Raw genomic sequence first — 19,884 nt, 5'->3', positions numbered from 1 at the left:
TATGCTATGACGTTTTTTCATATTTTTGGGCGACATGCTATACTATGACGTTTTTTTTCATATTTTTGGACGACATGCTATACTATGACATTTTTTCATATTTTTGGACGACATACTATACTATGACTTTTTTTCATATTTTTGGACGAAATACTATACTATGACGTTTTTTCATATTTTTGGGCGACATGCTATACTATGACGTTTTTTTTTCATATTTTTGGACGACATGCTATACTATGACATTTTTTTTTTCATATTTTTGGACGACATGCTATACTATGACATTTTTTCATATTTTTGGAAGACATACTATACTATGACATTTTTTTTTCATAATTTTGGACGACATGCTACACTATGACGTTTTTTTTTTCATATTTTTGGACGACATGCTTTACTATGACGTTTTTTCATATTTTTGGACGACATGCTATACTATGACGTTTTTTCATATTTTTGGACGACATGCTACACTGACGTTTTTTTTCATATTTTTGGACGACATGCTATACTATGACTTTTTTTCATATTTTTGGACGACATACTATACTATGACGTTTTTTTCATATTTTTGGATGAAATACTATTCTATGACGTTTTTTCATATTTTTGGGCGACATGCTATACTATGACGTTTTTTTTTCATATTTTTGGACGACATGCTATACTATGACATTTTTTCATATTTTTGGACGACATACTATACTATGACTTTTTTTCATATTTTTGGACGACATACTATACTATGACTTTTTTTCATATTTTTGGACGAAATACTATACTATGACGTTTTTTCATATTTTTGGGCGACATGCTATACTATGACGTTTTTTTTTTCATATTTTTGGACGACATGCTATACTATGACGTTTTTTCATATTTTTGGACGACATGCTATACTATGACGTTTTTTCATATTTTTGGAAGACATGCTATACTATGACTTTTTTTCATATTTTTGGACGACATGCTATACTATGACGTTTTTTCATATTTTTGGAAGACATACTATACTATGACTTTTTTTCATATTTTTGGACGACATGCTATACTATGACGTTTTTTCATATTTTTGGAAGACATACTATACTGTGACATTTTTTTTCATATTTTTGGACGACATGCTATACTATGACGTTTTTTCATATTTTTGGACGACATGCTATACTATGACTTTTTTTCCTATTTTTGGACGACATGCTATACTATGACGTTTTTTCATATTTTTGGACGACATGCAATACTTTGACGTTTTTTCTTATTTTTGGACAACATACTATACTATGACTTTTTTTTCATATTTTTGGACGACATGCTATACTGTGACGTTTTTTTCATGTTTTTGGACGACATGCTATACTATGACGTTTTTTCATATTTTTGGGCGACATACTATACTATGACGTTTTTTCATATTTTTGGACGACATACTATACTGTGACATTTTTTTTCATGTTTTTGGACAACATACTATACTATGACTTTTTTTTCATATTTTTGGACGACATGCTATACTGTGACGTTTTTTTCATGTTTTTGGACGACATGCTATACTATGATGTTTTTTCGTATTTTTGGACAACTTGCTACACTATGATTGTTTTTCATATTTTTGGACGACATGCTATACTGTGATTTTTTTTCATGAGTTCATACGACATGCTATACGATGACTTTTTCATATTTTGGACGACATACTGCACTATGACATTATGTCATGATTTTGGACAACATAATGTGCTATGATGATTTTTGGACAACATGCTATACTCTGACGTTTTTTTATATACTATGAATTAAAGTACGTTTTTTCACATATTCTATAATGACCTTTTTTCGATGACATTTTTCACATCATAATATTTTCATGGAAGAATGACACCCTTTAAATTTCTATTAATATTTTAAAGCACTGCTAACAATGGCTCATCAGGTCATTTGACACTTTAATATAAATGTTTAACCTGACTCTTTAGTCTTTCCCATCTCAAAATTACTTTCAATCTCTGTTAACAATGGAAGAAATGGACACAGTATTGAGACAAAGTTTTTTATGTGTTCATGTGTTGCAGTGGGGTGGCGAAGGCCTGGTCATGGGCTCACTTCGGTCAGGGTTCGGGTCCGATTCTGCTGGATGCTGTGAAGTGCACCGGAAACGAGCTCTTCCTGGAGCAGTGTCCCCATGGTGACTGGGAGCAGCACAACTGTGACCACATGGAGGATGCTGGGGTCTCCTGCAGTCCTTATACAGGTACAGTACACACACAGGGTTCTGTACACACTGATAGGCTTCAACATGCTATTTATAGCCCCTGAACATCAATAAATGATTACTGCATGAAGCAGCAGCTTCCTCTTTATGGGAACTGAAGGGTAACATATCCACTGGCATGAATCAACAGCCACTATACATCAGACTAAGATTAATAATTGATCTGAAAATGATAGATTAATGTTAGCATCCATAAAAAATTAATCTTGCCCCATGGTTGCATAAAGTGCATCAAGTATATCTGCCCTTAATCACATTTACAGACTTTATCACAGAAATATGAAACCGTTTTAGATGGTGTGGTGCGTCTTGTTGGAGGAGACAGTCCATGGGAAGGTCGGGTCGAAGTTTTCCATAACGGCGACTGGGGGACAGTGTGTGACGACCACTGGACCCAGCAGCATGCAGAGGTGGTGTGTAGACAGCTGGGCTACAGGTATGGAAACACCCAAAGAGATGTACGGCTAAGCACACATCAGTCCTCTTCCATATGTAGAGCTGCAGCGATTAGTCTGGTAGTTAATCTGATGAATCTTACCTGAGTCAACAGAGTTGTTTTGACCAAATATAATGACTGACATTTCATTGGTATGATGAACACACTTTATGTTATGAAACTGTGTATTACTTAAGCTAAACAAAAAACTTTGAGTATCTGCATAACTTTACTTTCAAATTCTGAATAAAGAGAAACTACAAACAGGATATAAAACCTCTTCTCCACCTTCAGGGGCCACGCTGAGGTCGTCTCGGACGGGGCGTTCGGCGAGGGCGTTGGGCTGATCCTCCTGGACGACGTCCACTGTGAGGGATCAGAGACCTCCCTGCTGGACTGTCCACACGGGATCTGGGGCCGGACTGACTGCTCCCACAGTGAGGACGTCGGCGTTCGCTGCAGGAGCCGAGCCAGCCAAGAAACCAATGACGTGCCGGTTATCGCACCTTCCACAGGTGAGAGATGAGGATGAGTGAGGACCCAGACCTAAAACCTGCCTCTTAAAATAGACCCTTTAGTCACAAGCTCTCTGCCCCAACCTTACGGTTAGTTTGAATAGATTACAGTGTGAATTGAAGCTACAATGAGCAACAAGGCAGATCCCTGTGAGCAAAAACCTCGGGCGTCAGACTGAATACTCTGTTTATAACAGTTTTTTTTTAGCTGGACTGATTTCTGTATGTGGTCATGTGCTCCAGACACGCTACTAAAAGTGATTAAATCACATAGCCTACACTGCTACATGTAGCCACATGCTAACATCAGGGAAACGTGTAATCTTGGTTGCGGATGTTGTTAATTTCTCCACAATTTCGGATCGTATTCCTGCTTTACGTGGTAGAAAGTGCTGCTGTTTTCCATTATAATCATTTACGCGACAAAGGTGTGGAAGACCTGAAAACGCTGACCAATCAGAGCAGACTGGGCTCCTTTGGGAGGGGGGGCTAACGTTTATTGCGTTTTACTTATGGCTTTATTTTTATTAAAATTATACCCATTTCGCCTCAAAATCTGTGCACATGTTCACACTTTCATATTTTCAATGTCTATAAAGCACTTTGAAGCTGCATCTATATAAATAAAGCTGCCTTGCCTTGCAGTGCCACAATTAGGGAAACTACGCTGGCTTTGATACACGTTGTTTGAGAGCACACCAGACTGCTGTGTAATATTTTGTGAGTTGTTGTTAATTAGAAAGCAACTGTAGTAAGAACAAAGGAAGAGGCTCATTGTGCTGCACTGCAGAAGTTTGGTGTCTGTGCAACTGCAATTAATCTTGTACGAAAAGGGCAAGCTGTTCCTGCAGAGCGCTGGTCTAACGCCAGGCTGTGAGCTGTTTACTTTAATAAACCTGCAGGAATTACATCAGACTCCGTTTAAGACAAAATTCTATGATATAAATAACGAACACAATGTAAAAAATGTTTCTATCTGTCTCGTCTATTTATCTGTGAGAGGCTTCTGTCTCCTTTTGTGGGGCTGTATCATTACCTCAGTGTGAAAACATCTGTGTTTCTCGCTCTCCAAAGAATTTAAATGCCACATGTTGACAGCAGAGAGAATAAAGAGGTGTTTACTGTGCCTCCTGTAGACACTCGGTCCATTAGAATGAGAATAGAGGCTGGATAAAGAGACACCAGGCTGCAGATGACATTTAACACTGTCAGTGGTCATATAACTCTCAGTGAGTGCAGACTGGAGTATGTAGGTGCACCGACATGAATATGAATGAGAGTTGTGTTTTTTTCTCTTCCTGTCAGGTCCCCTGGTGCGTCTTGTGGGTGGCAGCAGCAGAAAGGAGGGTCGAGTCGAGGTGTATCTCCATGGTGACTGGGGAAGTATTTGTGATTCGGGCTGGAACGACCTGAATGCAGTGGTGGTGTGCAGACAGCTTGGACACAGGTTAATGTTTATATGCATGACAGAGACAGACAGTCACATTTTTTATAAAAATGTACACACAAAAAAATCACATTTCTCTCCCTCCTCAGTGGTGGGGCGGTAGCGGCCGGAGGGTTTGGGCAGGGGAAGGGGCCCATCCACCTGGACCAGGTGAGGTGCACAGGGAAGGAGGAGTTCCTGGGAGAGTGTCCCTCCCTGGGCCAGAGCATCCAGGGCTGCAGACGCAGGGTGGATGCAGGGGTGAGGTGTGATGTCACGCCGCAGAAGTCAGCGGTACAAGCCAAGCCTCAAGAGCTGAGCTGTGGGCTGAGGAAGCTGGTGGAGGAGGAGAGCAAGAGGAGGAACCAAGGGCAGGACAGCATGCTCAGGTAGGATTTAGGACATGATTTGGTGGTACAGTCTGTCCAAATCTGTGGCTTTGTTCTGGTAATTGAACTGACAGAGAAGCCTCATCGGTGTGGACCTGTACTGACTTTTGATAAGAGTCATATTGTGTGTCAAAAATATTAGGAAAGAAGTCAGTACGCAATTAAAATGTGATTAAAATTTCATTATTGTGCAACAAAATGTGGTAAGTATAATATGAGACGTGATAGTCAGAGTGTAGCCTGCCACAAAAATGTCAGTATAGCATGCAGTAAAAAGTGATTAAGAAAAGTAATTGCATAGTATTAAATACAAATGAGCATAGTATGTCAAAAAAAATCTTATATCAAACATCCATTTAGTATGTAATAAACAATTAGATTAAAAAAGTCATAGTAAAATATGTAATGATTATGTGATGTCAGAAAAATTCATTAAAAAGTAAAAAATACTGTGAAATAGACGTAAAAATGTAGTTTTTTTCTATAAAAACGTAATTATATGTCATCTATATATATATATATATATAGTGCGTAATAAATATGAAAGTCACAGTATGTAATAAAAATGTGATTACAAAAATGTTATTGTAGAATATGTAAAAAATGTGATTTAAAAAATTGTAATTAAATTGTGATGAACAAATGTCAGAAAAAATGTTGTAGGATAGTATGTAAAAAAAGTGAATTAAAAATAGTCTTAGTATAGTATGTCAAAAATGTCATAAGAGGTCATAGATTAATTTGTAGTAAAAATGTAATTAAAAAACATTGTATAGTATGTCATAAAAATCTCATTAAGTCATGGTAAAGTAATAAAAACGTGACTGAAAATTCATAATATAGTGTGTCATAAAAATGTGGTGAAAAAAAATCCTATATTAAGCCTTAAAAAAGTCATAAAAATTATTAGAATAGGAACATTTACGATCTCACGGACACCTTATCTTCAAACTTTAGATAAAAAATGAAAGAATGAGTTTCCGTGACAACAACTCTACAGGTGGTTGTTATTGATCGAGACTGATCGAGATCTTTGTCTGTCCTCCGTCAGGACCACGTGGCCATGGCAGGTGTCAGTGTGGCTCCAGTCTCAAGAGCAGGATGAGAGTCCTCTCTGTAGCGGCACTCTGATCAGCCCCTGCTGGGCCCTGACGTCTGCTTACTGTGTCAGCAGGTAAATCCAGCGCTGAACTACATGTCACTTCCTACACTGGAGGCGTCTTCAGTGGGACCAGCGAACACCACGAATTGTAACTCCATCCACCACGTTTTCTTGTCTCCTCTCTCCTGCAGGTTTGGCAGCGACCCGTCCAGGTACATGGTACGTGTCGGGGCTTCAGAGCAGACTCTGACCCCAGAGCAGATGGTGGTCCACAGGAAGTTCAAGGGTCAGAGTGGAGGTCATGATCTGGCTCTGTTGAAGCTACCCAGCACCAAGGGTCACTGTCTGACCTTTGAGCACAACACCAACGCAGCATGCCTTCCTGCCACTGACGCAGCATCAGTGGGAAGTTCTCCGTCTTCTTGTGTCGTCATGGTAACCACTGGCTGGTCAGGACCAGGTATGTGTTTTTCTCTGTAGTGTACCATGTCTTTTTTAACGTTAGCATTTAGCTAGCAGCACCTATGTGTCCAAGTACAGCCTCATAGAGCCGACAGCTGCAGAACACGGGGCACAGACGTGCGACGGATAACGTTTTAAAATACACTAAAAAAACAACAGCTGTAAGAAGATCAGCTCCAGACTTGGTATTTCTGGTAACAAGGCTATCACACACAGCTGGTTGTGGTTGCTAAGCAACATCAGGTACATCTGCTTCCTTTAAAGTTGGCACAAGAGTAGCACCCAGCAACCGACCTCGCATTTTCCAGGCGGTAAAAGATGCGGCATGTGTATGAGCGATTAAACGATTGATCAGTAGTCATACACGACACAGTCAGTTGTTGTTGTTGTTGTTGTTGTTGTTGTTGTTGTTGTAAAGCAACTTTATGTTTCAGCCTTTCTGACATGTCACTCCTTTAATCATCTCACCCTCTCTCCTAGACTCAGTCCTTGCATCCTGGGTCCCTTTGATGTCGTCATGGCAATGTAAGAAGCGCTATGGCGACAGCTTCTCCAGCCACGGCACCCTGTGTGCCGGCAGTCCTCCAGACACCAGCCTCCTCCATGGCGACAGTTGTCAGGGCAACTCTGGAGGCGGGCTCTTGTGTCAGGGGGAGACGGGCCGATGGGTCCTCACCGGGGTTGTTGCCGGGGGTTACGGCTGCGCCGACCCCTCCTCTCCCGCGCTCTACACTCGTGTCAGCCGCTTCAGGAGCTGGATCGAGGAGGTCATCAACACACGAGCACACCCAGAGGAACCACACACACACACACAAGAAGATCTGACGCGCGCTGACAATGGCCCAACACTCACACACGGCGAGGGTGAGGACGAATACGTCCACGTGCACGGCAAGCTCAAACACACACATGATCAACAAGAAACAAATGAAATCAATTATATCAAACACACACACACTCATCACTCACACACCAACCAGCACGCTAACACACACACTAAAAGCACACACACCCAGCGTGTAGGGGACGCCGACACAAACACACAGATTCTGGTCTGATCGAGGCCGTGCCATTGGCTTACCATCTGTGCCATGTGACCGCCTGAGGAGGAGGAAGGAGAGTTAGAAGAAGACGAAGGTTAACTTTAAAGAAAAGCGAGACGCTCCTAACGTAGGTCTGTACAAACGGCCGTCTCTGTGCTCATTTCAAATCAGAACTCCGTGTTGTGTTTGCGGTTGCTAATCGTCGGATGAGTACAGCAGTGTGGGCAGACCTCCCCCGAGCTGCCGGGATGACCGTGTGCGTGGGTGATTTGTGGTGCTTTACGTGTGAGTTACAGCCTGTTGAGAGGCAGAGCGACGACCAGCAGAGTCGGCAGCGTTTAGGTTGAGCCTGGCATGCTGATCGGGGCCTTTTTCACTGATACTGAAAATCAAAAAAATCAGCATGGCATGTATTTTAAGGACAATAGTGTTTCAAATATTCTGGGGAAATATTTCTGAGACGGTCACACAAGAATCTATGCTAAAATTCACCTATTAATGTGCATCCTCTGTGTGTTTAGTAACAAAAACCGACAAACTAACCACCAGAACATCTCGATCATCATCGTCCCTCTGAGATTATTAACACAGATCAAACCCTAAACTCCTGCATCACATGTGGGCGATGTCGCTTTTTCCAACAGGGCTCGTCTCTTCAGGCTGTTGTCTTATACCTTTACTGGTGAAAGTGCTGTTTAGACCCATGACTAAGCTATTTAACTTGGGACCATACCAGTGACTCATCATGTTTTACTGTTCCCATGCTGCATGCTTTACACTGCTGCTGCTGGCTATTTTAAATCCCAAAGTTAATTCGAATCGTCACACAGCAGCACCTACAACCCTCAAACACATCTGTGCCCTCAACCTAAGGTGTACTGGGTATCTATTAATGGTAATATACTGTTTACTAGTATCTAATAGATCAGCTGTAAGCATTAAACATGTGGGTTGCCAGGTTTATAATCACAGATGGTTTAATAAGCTCTTTGCTTATCAGAAACAGAACTTTGTTATTAAAGGTACACTTTGCATGATTGTCAATTATTGTTCGGAAACATCCTCGCCAACCCCAGATTCGCTCTCGTTTTGCCGCGCTATATTTGTGTTTTTCGGTGCTGTGTCTCTTGGATGTTTGCACCTTACGGTACACACACTTATAGTGGGTCATGAGTGATGATTTTAGGAGGAGTATATCTTTAACATTTATATTATTAGCTTCGATATTAGAAAGGAACACTGCGACAGAAATCGGAACATATGCACTACATACTTCCTTCAAAAAAATTCTCTCTGGATAAACCGCAGTATGTATCTTTTCCGACACACTGGCACATCACTTCCTAAGAGCCCCCTTGGCGGTTGGAGACATGTAACCATGGCAACTCATGCCAACCTCAGCTCTACCGGCAATTTAAAAAATACTCTAAAATACATTACGTGTAGCTAATCTTATACGTACACTTAAACTGAAGTGTTAACGACCTTACAGAGTTAACTCAGCTGCTGTCTGAACATTGTTGACGACTGCATTGCATTGTGGGATATTGATGCCGGCACAGTGTCCAGGGCTGACATGATATCAGATTTCACTACACGATAATCGTGGCCAGAAGAGTTCACAATAAAGATATTGTGGTATCTATGGAAAATTAGCGAGGTGACGAAGGTGGTTCTCTTTTTACCGGGATAAATCACCGTGCTGGTCGAGCCAGATAACGACAAGATATCCTGGGTAAGTTGACAGTTATCGTCAGCACTGTATATATCACGACACCCGTCACACTAACTGTTGGTTTCAAAGTACGGCTACTGTAAAATCTCACGTACTGTTTTAGACATAAGACACTGACTTTTAATGACTCACCTACCGGAGAGATATTTCACAACCTGGCAACCCAAATGTTGTTAAAGGCTAAAAACTGAGCTATAAAACAAGTCGTTACTTGAAACTTAAATAATCCCTTTAGTAAGAATGTCTGGTAACACTTTATTTGAATCATCCGCCTACAGAGTTTATAGAGTGTCTGTAACATTTCAACAGCCTGTTAGTTTTTTCTGAGAACATGTCAGTGTGGTCATGTACTGTCACATACTTTATAATTTGTTAAACATCTACAGAAAAAAGAGAAACGGTTGAATTGTGGTCGAACCCCAGGGTGGGGGAGCCCTTCTGTGTGGAGTTTACATGTTCTCCCAGCGTGGGTTTTCTCCAGGTACTCCAGCTTCCTCCCACAGTCCAAAGACATGCAGGTTAATTGGTGACTCTAAATTGTCCGTAGGTGTGAATGTGAGTGTGAATGGTTGTCTGTCTCTATGTGTCAGCCCTGTGATAGTCTGGTGACCTGTCCAGGGTGTACCCTGCCTCTCACCAAATGTCAGCTGGGATAGGCTCCAGCCCCCCGCGACCCCTAACAGGATGAGCGGTTACGGAAAATGAATGAATGAGCAATATGCTGTTGAAATGTTACAGAGGATAATGAACCCAATTTGATTAACACATTCACTGATGTTAGAAGAATAAAGACAAGAAACATCTTGTATCACAAATATATAATAGATTACAAATTCCAAAAATGATTCCACTGCCCAGGTCAAACAGAAATGGGAGAGAGAACCAGAGAAACTGAAATTTATACAGCTGGGTCTGGGCGGTAAATCAATGGCAAACCATTTTCATATTGTTTGGGGATGACCAAGAAGTTCTTCGTTTTGGTAACAGATTGCCAAAGAAATAATCTTTGAACTAAAAGTTGATTGTTCTTTTGAGATATTGTACTTGGGCTAAACCCTGGACAATCACCTTTACAAAGTACTTTCCGCCGCGAGCAAGAAAGCCATCACATGAGGAGGCCACAGATGAGCCCTCTTCAAAGGACGACTGGATTGGAGTTATTAACCAAATTCACTGTATGGAGAAAATCACCTTTAAGACTGCGACTTGATCAATATACAAAACAATGGGAAAAACACCAATAAAAATAAAGTTCAAACCAGATGCTCTATAATCTATCTGTAAGCAGACTGACCGAACAAAGTGTTACCAAAAGCTTTAATAGAGAGCTGCAGCTTTTCTAATATGTCCGTAACTAAACCCTAAAGTATTCCCTGACTTTCCAGGAAGCTGTTGGTTTCCATTGACAGACGCTTCAAATGTGTGTTATCCATCACCATAAATGTCACATCTGCATCATTTTAGTCAAAGTCACATTGTTATCTAGAGGTACCGCAGTGCGTTCCTTCTCACATCAGTTAATCTGCATTACCTCACAACGGTAATGGAGCAAGACATTTTGCAGACGTGATGGATTATACAATTCAAGCAGGAGTCTGCTAATTGATTTCTATCCCAAAGGGAAACAGTGGCTTCGTGGAAAAATACACACTGAAACACCTCCACTGCGGCAGCTGGATTAATGTACATAGGTTTGTCGTTAAGGCGCTAAAACTTGTAACAACACTGGTATGGTCCTTTACACTGTACAGGATACTTCTCTCCTTTCAAAGCCATCAAAGCCGACTGTCGGGTGGTAAAATCTCTTTTTGTACTGATTCCAGCAGACGGCTGTAGATGGATAGATAGATGGATAGATAGATGGATAGATAGCTTCTCTTCCTGAGACTAGATAGTGTGTGTAACTGCATTCATTCTTGACTGAATTAGATAGCCGAACTCTTGAAGTTAAATGTTGTCCGTTCTGTTGTACTCTGAGCAGATGCGCGATCTCACCAGAAGATGGCGACATTGCTCCACTTTAACGAGGCCGCCGCTCGTTGGATAACGTGGCCCTGATGGTTCTTTTTATACTGTTGCTATATGTGTACGGACTTGACTTGTGCTTTGATGTACTGTGAACCATTGTGTCGTGAAAGCATCTTGTGACCTGCAACTGGACTGTTGTTATAATCCTGTACATAAACTGGAGCCGATCACTGCTCCTTCCTCCCTCCCTGAGAATTGATGTTTTACCATGCAGATCCTGTAGGTTAATGTAAATACTGTGTGTCTGTGGCTGGACGGTGACGGGGCAGCGTAAAGTGTTTAGGGCCTGCTTTACCTGTGTTAAACCCACCAGCTGTTCCTCAGTGTAATGTGCTGAATCATGGTTGAGTATTAAAACATATACCTGGTAAGAAGAAACATTCAGTGTTGGTGTGGCCTCTCTTCTCTTTCTTATCCAATAATAAACTTACGGTAAGTCTGCGATACGGAAAGGGTCAGCTGACGTTTTCCTCACTCATAAAGCTCTGACTGGCTTACAAAACATGTAATTGCCTCCAAGTAAATAAAAGTAAATCTGCTTAGCTGCTGCTCTCAGTCACTCATGAGACATGTTAATCTTTTCTTTTGTTTGGACGGGTTCCCCTCTGGAAGATGGGGGATCAGAGGATCCTCCTGCTGCAGTGGATCCACTAGTTTGTATTGAAAACTGTAGACAAAGTGATTTATAATGAGTATGAATGAGTCGGCTTTTGGGACAAGGCTCGGAAATATGTTTAAGATATCTGAGAGATGAGCTGCAGCTACCGATGTATGAACATACGAAGGTTTGACAAACGGCAGGACTAAAAATTAATCCAAGTTATCAATATTGTTTGAACAGGATAAAGTGTCAGTGCCGTGAGACAAGTGTCATAACATAACACACGTTATTCGAAGCCTAATTTTTATACAATATTCATACTGGTTCAAATAATAGTTCCCATCTTGCTGAGCAACAGTTTTGCGTTAAAGAAATTAAAGGCCTGTCCCAAATATAGGCCTGGTGATTTCAGTGCTTTAAGCAAATAATAGCCTGGGCTTCTAATTGAAGCTTACAATATTGTTGTGTGAGCCAGTTCTTAAAGGGTTAAGTCACATCTGTCTAAAACTGGATCCTCAGCATATCATCATCAGGGGTGGCAGGACCGTCACAAAGGGAAGAGGAAGCTGTGCAGAGTTGAGACGATGGACGAGATGACGTCTGAGCAGGATGACTGATGACTCATTGTGTAATTTAAGTTTGCAGAGGACGTGCTGGAGCGGTGTTCACACCCTCAGGTGAGTACATGTGAGGGTGCTTTCACAGCTGCCCTGTTTGGTTCGCTTCAACTGAACTCAAGTTCGTTTGCCCCCTGAGTGCGGTTCGTTTGGGCAGGTGTGAACACAGCAATCACACTCTGAAAGCTCGGATGCGTTTGGTTTATTTAAATTTATTGGTGTTTGCTTGTAAGCCACAAAGGCACAGCTGGAAAAAGTAAAAAAACACATGGATAATATTGCATTCTTTAATCAGTGTATTGATCCAGATAAATGTATCCTTACACTCCTTATAGTTTGTCCAAACAGTTGCTTGATCACTGTGGCAGGCAGAGGTAACACAGCACATTCACCACAAGATGGCGCCCCTGCTCAAGAAATTGAACACAGTGTAAAGTCAATCTGTGTGCTCCAATACCTGTACTACCACACTAAAGAGTGCCAGAAAAAGATTTAGTTTGTCCCAGTACATAGTGTGTCTAAAGCACCAGATGTTCTACAACACCCGGTCTGATTTTTCAGTATATAAGCCAGCATGCTTTTCTGACTGTTCTGACCCACAATCCTCTGCAGTGCAAGATCCATCACATCGACCATGAGAAGTCACACTGAAGGATGACAGCACATTCAGGTGATTGACGACTAGTTGATTAGGAATAAAAGGAATATTAATTGTTTAATTAAATAATCATAAATATAACCGAAGTACTGAATAACAGTGACAGAGAAATGTATAGCCTATTGTGAGTATACACTCATCGGCCACTTTATTAGGTACACCTTGCTCGTACCAGGTTGGACCCCGTTTTTAATTCTTTGTGGCACAGATTCAACAAGGTGCTGGAAACATTCCTCAGAGATTTTGGTCCATATTGACATGATGACATCACACAGTTGCTGCAGATTTGTCGGCTGCACATCCTTGATGAGAATCTCCCGTTCCACCACACCCCAAAGGTGCTCTATTGGACTGAGATCTGGTGACTGTGGAGGCCATTGGAGTACAGTGAACTCATTGTCATGTTCAAGAAACCAGTTTGAGATGATGTGAGCTTTGTGACATGGTGCGTTATCCTGCTGGAAGCAGCCATCAGAAGATGGGTACACTGTGGTCATAAAGGGGGTTACCTTTTTCTAGAGAATGGCGGAAATGAATTCTTGATTGTTTCTGAGGACGACACTGGACAACAAACGCTATCGGAGAGGTGGTTCTGTGCCTGCTTATTAATAAACAGGAAACATTTGTATTTGCTCTGAGATGAAAAACAAACCAAAAAAAAAACAAGGGAGCCCGTCCTTTAAGACCTCCACAAAGTCAAAAGTAATTTAGATTCAAGAGACTCGTTCTGGGTCGGCTTTTCTCCTAATTTCATTGACACGAAAAGTCGGAGGTCAGAGCGAGCTAACAAGACACATTCCCTCAAGAGTTTCTCCCTTTTTGTGTCTTTGAGAAAGTAAGTGCAAGCGTCGGAGTTAACCAACTGCTGAGCTCTCCTCATTAATCACACAGAAAGCAGAGGAACCAGGGGGAGCTGTCCTACATCCCACAGACACACACACACACACACACACTCCTTAAAATAACCGGGACCATCATAAATAACACCACAAAACCTTTTTAAATAAGGCTGCAGCATTACTCAACACTTCACAGTGCTCGCTGCAGCTAAAATAGGAGCCGATGAAGACAGTACAAAGGCTGAAGTGGTGAGAAGGGGCGATGCACGAGCTGTTGAATGGACAGCAGTGATTATTTTATCCTGTGTGTATGTTAATGGCCCTGGAGGATATGCAACGTTATTCAGGGCTTAATCGGACTTCATGTGATGACAGACAAGTATGGAGGGCAAATATTATGCCAGCTGTGATACCGGCTGGTGTTCAGAGAATCCAGCCAACCACAGAAACATGGTCCAGTTTTATTAGCGTTTCCTTTACTCAAATCTAAACCTTTTTTTCCTCCTGTAACAGCTGAATGCTAAATGTCACCTGAGACAAACTAGGCTCCTAAAATTGGACATGAGCAGATACTCGGCATGACTAATCAATGTTGCAGTGTTATATAATCAGATATGTGTGTTGCAGAAGCTCTATTAGCTCCAAATTTGGTGATTTCAGGCTGATAAAACATTCTCAAAATCCAGGCTGGACAGATCAAAAATGCAGAGGCCAAAAAAGGTCTGTTAGGTTGTCATGTGTGGGATTTTTTCCGGACAGTTCAGGTATGTTGCACCAGAGTTGGTGTGAGAGACAGTTCAGAGATGGTGGTGTTAAAAAGCACCCGGGGTAAACACAAAACTGTTCTGGCAGGTTGTTTGGTCTGGGGAGAGATGGAGTATGTTACCAGAGAAGGGATGCCTTTCTAAAAAGATATTTGTTGGAGAAGGGACAAAAATGTTTCCGTATGACGACTATAACTAAATCAGACATGAGGAGAAGGTGTTTAAAGGGATACTTTGAAGATTTCCAACCAGCTTTGTATCATAACGATGTTGGTAGCATGTGTAAATGAACTATAGTAAACTTGCCTCCATCTTACCAGCGCCCACATCTTCCTGCTCATCTCTCAGCTGAAATCAGCTGGATGACGACTTTCTCTAGGGCTGTTCCTCGAACTACAGATTGTGCCTTTGTATCTTTGTTTGCCCACCACCTTGGACACATGGGGTGCGTTCAGAAACACTCACTCCAACTGTCAGAACGCACTCTAGCACAAAGTATTTGTAAATGTGGCGTGCTGGTTGAATGAACCGTTCGGTTATTAAGAGCACCACACTCTTGGAGCAGCAGAACACCTGCACCTGTAAATCCAATCTGAAGCTCTACACTGACATGAGAGCACGGTTGTTTTTGAAGAAACAGAGCCTTCTATTTCGACATGAATTCAGGTAATCGCACATTCACACTTGGCACTCTGTTCTGCTGCTCCAAGAGTGTGGTGCTCTGAATAACTGAACGGTATATTCCAACAACACCCCGACTTTGCGAAACATTAAGGGTGCGTTCATAAACACTCACTCCAAGTGCTGGAGAGGACCCTGGCACAAACTGAACTGTTCATAAATTTGGAGCGCCGCTGGAATGAACTGTTCGGTTATTCAGAGCACCACACTCCTGAAGCAGCAGAGCGCACTCTGGGCATTCTGTGTGGGTAGGTGGAGCGGCAGAGTGCCAAGCGGAGTGAACGCGTGATTAACTTCACTGTTGTCTCCACCAATCTTATAGAGGAGGACGACACTTGATCGGTTGTGCACAGTACAGAGTGCACTCTGTACTGTATTCTCGAACGTACCCATTTGGTGCTTCTCAAAGTCAAGGATGCTTCCTTGGTAGGACGGTCCTTCAAATTCGGGTCCGTTGGAGCCTAGGCAAGACTCCTTCCTAGCATTTGGTGAATAAACACGGCGCAGGCTAGTGAGTGCCCAGGTGTGAGTCATTCAAGAGGCCCTGCCTTTATTTCTGGCAAATCTTGCACCACGGATTGTAGGTACTTCATGTCTGCCGATGATACACACACACAACCTTGAAAAATCTCTGAAGGAAGGACTCTGTCCTTGGCAGCATTCAAAGGATCCTTGACATTGGAACAGTCCTTTGGTGGGATTCGATGATGTAGCCTCCTTGAAATTCAGCCGTTTAAGGATTCTTCCTTGATTTTGAGAAGCACCAAGAGTTTCCAATGGAACAACGGCCATGCTCGCATTACGTCACCCACCAGTGGGAGTTTTTATTGGTCAGGTGCAGAGCAGTGCATTCTGGTAGTTGCAGGTTTTCTACCTCTTCAACAAAAGCAAATGCCACAGCCCTTTTTGCTCTGATTACCATTTTTGAAAAGTATTTGTCTTTGTACTGCACAGACAGCCCAGTTATATCAAAAGACCATCTTTCCCGCAGTGAAATAAACCAGTCGAGAAGAAATAAACCAGTGCTGAAATAGTATTTTTATTAAATACTTTCAAGATCCAAGTTTGAAGAATAACAAAGCTATGATGAAGACCAACTAACACTCAGACAAACACTTGATAGTCGTCAATTCATGGTTGTATTTCATTGTACATCATGATCATGCAAAAAAACTCCAGCATCCATGGGAAGGCTGGGGGAGAAAGCGCAGCCCAATAGTATATCATTACAACGCAGGGAAAACGCTAACATCGAGGGCCTCATACCAAGCTACGGCTCCTGAATCCTTTTTTTTTTTTTTTTTTTTTTTTTAATTTTGCTTTTTTTTGTTGTTGTTATTTTTTAAATTATTATTTTTCATGTCACCTATTCAACATTCTGGATGGAGGATATTCTTATTTCAAAAGATGCAAATATATATTAACACTAGGCTCCATCCGTATTCAGGTAGGTACATGGTAGAAATGCGTAACTGAAACATGCATATAACTAGGTCTCCCGCTCTGGTTCAACAGTGTAGGTCATAATAAACCTACACACCCACACCAACTCTTTCTCTCACTGGCTCCCAAAACTCCTCTCAACTGAGCAGGCACGATTTCAAACCACCTAGGGTAGATCACATTAATAAATAATTTAGTCCAATCTATGATCACTCAATCTGTAATTTGTGTTGTCTTTTCTTCCTCCCTCTTTTCCCTTTTTTTTTTTTTTTTTTAAAATCCTGTGTGCGAGGGAGAGTGCAGAACTCCAGCTTGGCAGATCGGCAAATTACCAAACGACAAGTTAACAGCAAACAGCGACGACAACGAAAAAACTCAAACCAGTAACACGGGAACAGAGAAACAACAGAGAGAGGTACAAATAAACATCTCAAGAGCAGGGGGGTGGGCTTGGTGGTACACGAAGGAGGAAGAGGAAGGTGGGGGAGGAGGGGGAGGTTTAAGATACAACTGTCGCGGATGGATGGAGACAATTAAGCAGCACAGCAAGGGTGGCACCGTGGTCACACAGCAGTGGTGCAGATATGTTACAAAGCCTTAACACACCACCAGGCGTGCGTGCGTGTGTGTGTGTGTGTGTGTGTGTGTGTGTGTGTGTGTGCATATGATATGAAGAGACGGCTCACAGCATTGTGGGATCAGGAGTTAAGGACACAATGATGAAGGTCTTCATGTTTAAAAACTCTCGTTGGGGCAAAGAGGTCAAACTTTTTTTTTTTTTTCATTTTCTTTTATTCCCCGCCTCTAAAAACAGTCTTACGGCCACGGGACTAGAGCTGGTAGCCCACATGAGTGTTCATGTTTGTCGCGAGAGCTACCAATATTTTAAGGAAGTATTTTAAGGAGGATAATTAAAGCAAACTGAAGGAAAAAACTAGATCGGGGGGTCACAGAGTTCATGGGGTGGTTCCCAGATGCACAGGATGAGTGTCTCTTAGATACATGTACATATATTACACTTTTCTACATATATCTATACATACACTGTATTTACACAGTGATTATAAACAAACCAGGCCCTTGCAGAAAGCAGAGAAAAAGGAGAGGGAGGGTTAAAAGAGGGAATGGTTTAAGAGAGAGACAAAAAGGTTGCGGGAGGGACGAATGAGGGAGAGGCGGCGGGCAAACATGCAAAACGCAGACGCCTTTCCCGGCGCGCTCTCTCCCTCCACTGCATACAGACAACAGAACACTCGCAGGTTAAACTTGCACAATAAAATCCCTCTTCTTTAAAAAAACAAAACAAAAAAACTCAGCTGCTTTAAAAAAAAAGGAGCCTTGAATATAGGATCAGTCAGACGACAAAAAAAAAAAAAAAAAAAAAAAAAAAAAAAAAAAAAAAAAAAAAAGGCTCCGGTTATTCACAGGAACGCAAAGAGGAACAGGACGCTAAAAACACAACAGAAACACAACTCAAACGCCCCCACCCACTCCCTCCCACCCCGATCCCACAACAACACGGTTTTCCGTTCGGTCGGAAAAACAAGCACACAAACGAAAACACATAAACACATAAAAAGCCTAAAGTTCTACACTTTGGTGCTTCATGTTTTTGATATCAAGTTTCTCTCGTCGTCAAGTTCTCTGACTGAGCCGACTTGATGTTTCCCCCCCTCTAGAAGTCAGACGGGGAAAATCTCCCTACATCTTTACATCAACGTCCGGGTAACGAGCACAACACGTTCTACCCGGTAATCCCTAGAATGCCAAAAAAATGTGTCCAAAATCTCAGCTGCTAACCTCATACTCCCTTCTGTTCCTCCCTTATTAGATAGTGAATATAAATGCTTGGTTGGGTTTTGGTGGTTTCTGGTACATCTAGTCATAATTTACACAGCATATTCATAACTCATACTCATAAACTGTCACAAGTTCAACTGTAAATCCTCTCCTCACGCAGGACGTCTCATCTCGCGCGGGCAGAAAAAAGATGGCTGCCATGGGGAGGGATAGAGGGCAAAGACTCGCCCTCCAATCAGGCGCCAGATGCATGCATCATCCCATGGGGGCGGTGTCTTGTGTTCAGCCGGCCCCCAGCAGGTCAAAGGAGGGACAGGATTGGTTGGTATCGTGGAGAGGGATGCGATCTCGCCCGGCCGGGCTCCTGGCACTAGCCAATCCACGCAGAGGACGCGCCTCTTAAACACGCTCGCTGAAAAAAACTGCCCCCCAAAACACACACTCCAGTAGACTGGAGGCTCAGGACCGCTGTGGGGGCGAGACAGAGGAGGAAACAGGAGATCACAAGGTTTCCTTTTTAAGACAAACTCAAATCAGAGGTCTAGTGGGTAGGATTCAGTGGCATCATTCAGTGGAACTGAAACTTCTCCTGTATGCCAAGTGTGTAGGAGAACTATGGTGGCCGACGCAAAAACCCAAATGGCCCTATTTAGAGCCAGTGTTTGGTTTGGCCAATCTAGGCCACTGTAGAACAACATGGCGGACTCCATAGAGGAGGACCCGCTCCCTATGTAGACATTAACGGCTCTCGTTTTCAGGTGATTATGAATATCGTATACGATGCCCCTAAATCCTGCACACTGGACCTTTACATTATGTATCATGATGTAGCTGTTGAAGTTACGGCAGGTGTTACTGGTGCTTTGACTTAAAGCCACTAAGTGTAGAACTTTTATGTGATTGTAGCATCTTTCTAATTGTCGGTGAAGATTCTCAGTCATCCAGGTCATGGTGATCATAAGTGCTTTATCGTAGGCAACTGGACTTGCTTGCGTTTCTTGAAGATGTTTCACCTCTCATCCAAGAGGCTTCTTCAGTTCTAACGGACTGGTGCAACTCTGTGTGGGTGT

General features: G+C 42.2%; 2 protein-coding genes across 15 annotated transcripts in view; one reads left to right on the top strand and one right to left on the bottom strand.

Annotated features, from left to right (window-relative positions):
* Positions 1–10,085, top strand: part of LOC117246983 (neurotrypsin-like) — a 48,823-nt gene extending 38,738 nt beyond the window's left edge. The window contains exons 7-14 of the mRNA XM_033611047.2: positions 2,076–2,254; positions 2,570–2,711; positions 3,006–3,226; positions 4,532–4,673; positions 4,763–5,041; positions 6,093–6,215; positions 6,335–6,603; positions 7,086–10,085. Coding sequence (XP_033466938.2) covers positions 2,076–2,254; positions 2,570–2,711; positions 3,006–3,226; positions 4,532–4,673; positions 4,763–5,041; positions 6,093–6,215; positions 6,335–6,603; positions 7,086–7,663 — 1,933 coding nt within the window. The 3' untranslated portion in view covers positions 7,664–10,085. The remainder of the gene's footprint in view (positions 1–2,075; positions 2,255–2,569; positions 2,712–3,005; positions 3,227–4,531; positions 4,674–4,762; positions 5,042–6,092; positions 6,216–6,334; positions 6,604–7,085) is intronic.
* Positions 10,086–16,591: 6,506 nt separating this feature from the next.
* Positions 16,592–19,884, bottom strand: part of LOC117247050 (calcium/calmodulin-dependent protein kinase type II subunit gamma-like) — a 61,740-nt gene continuing 58,447 nt past the window's right edge. For all 14 annotated transcript variants that reach the window (XM_033611174.2, XM_033611179.2, XM_033611175.2 and 11 more), the window contains one exon: positions 16,592–19,282. The gene's annotated coding sequence lies outside the window, so the exon portion shown is untranslated. The remainder of the gene's footprint in view (positions 19,283–19,884) is intronic.

This window comes from Epinephelus lanceolatus, chromosome 21 (assembly GCF_041903045.1).
Source record: "Epinephelus lanceolatus isolate andai-2023 chromosome 21, ASM4190304v1, whole genome shotgun sequence".
NCBI lineage: Eukaryota > Metazoa > Chordata > Actinopteri > Perciformes > Serranidae > Epinephelus > Epinephelus lanceolatus.
The sequence above is the reverse complement of the archived record's forward strand: the minus strand, read 5'-3'. Positions and strand labels throughout refer to the sequence as shown.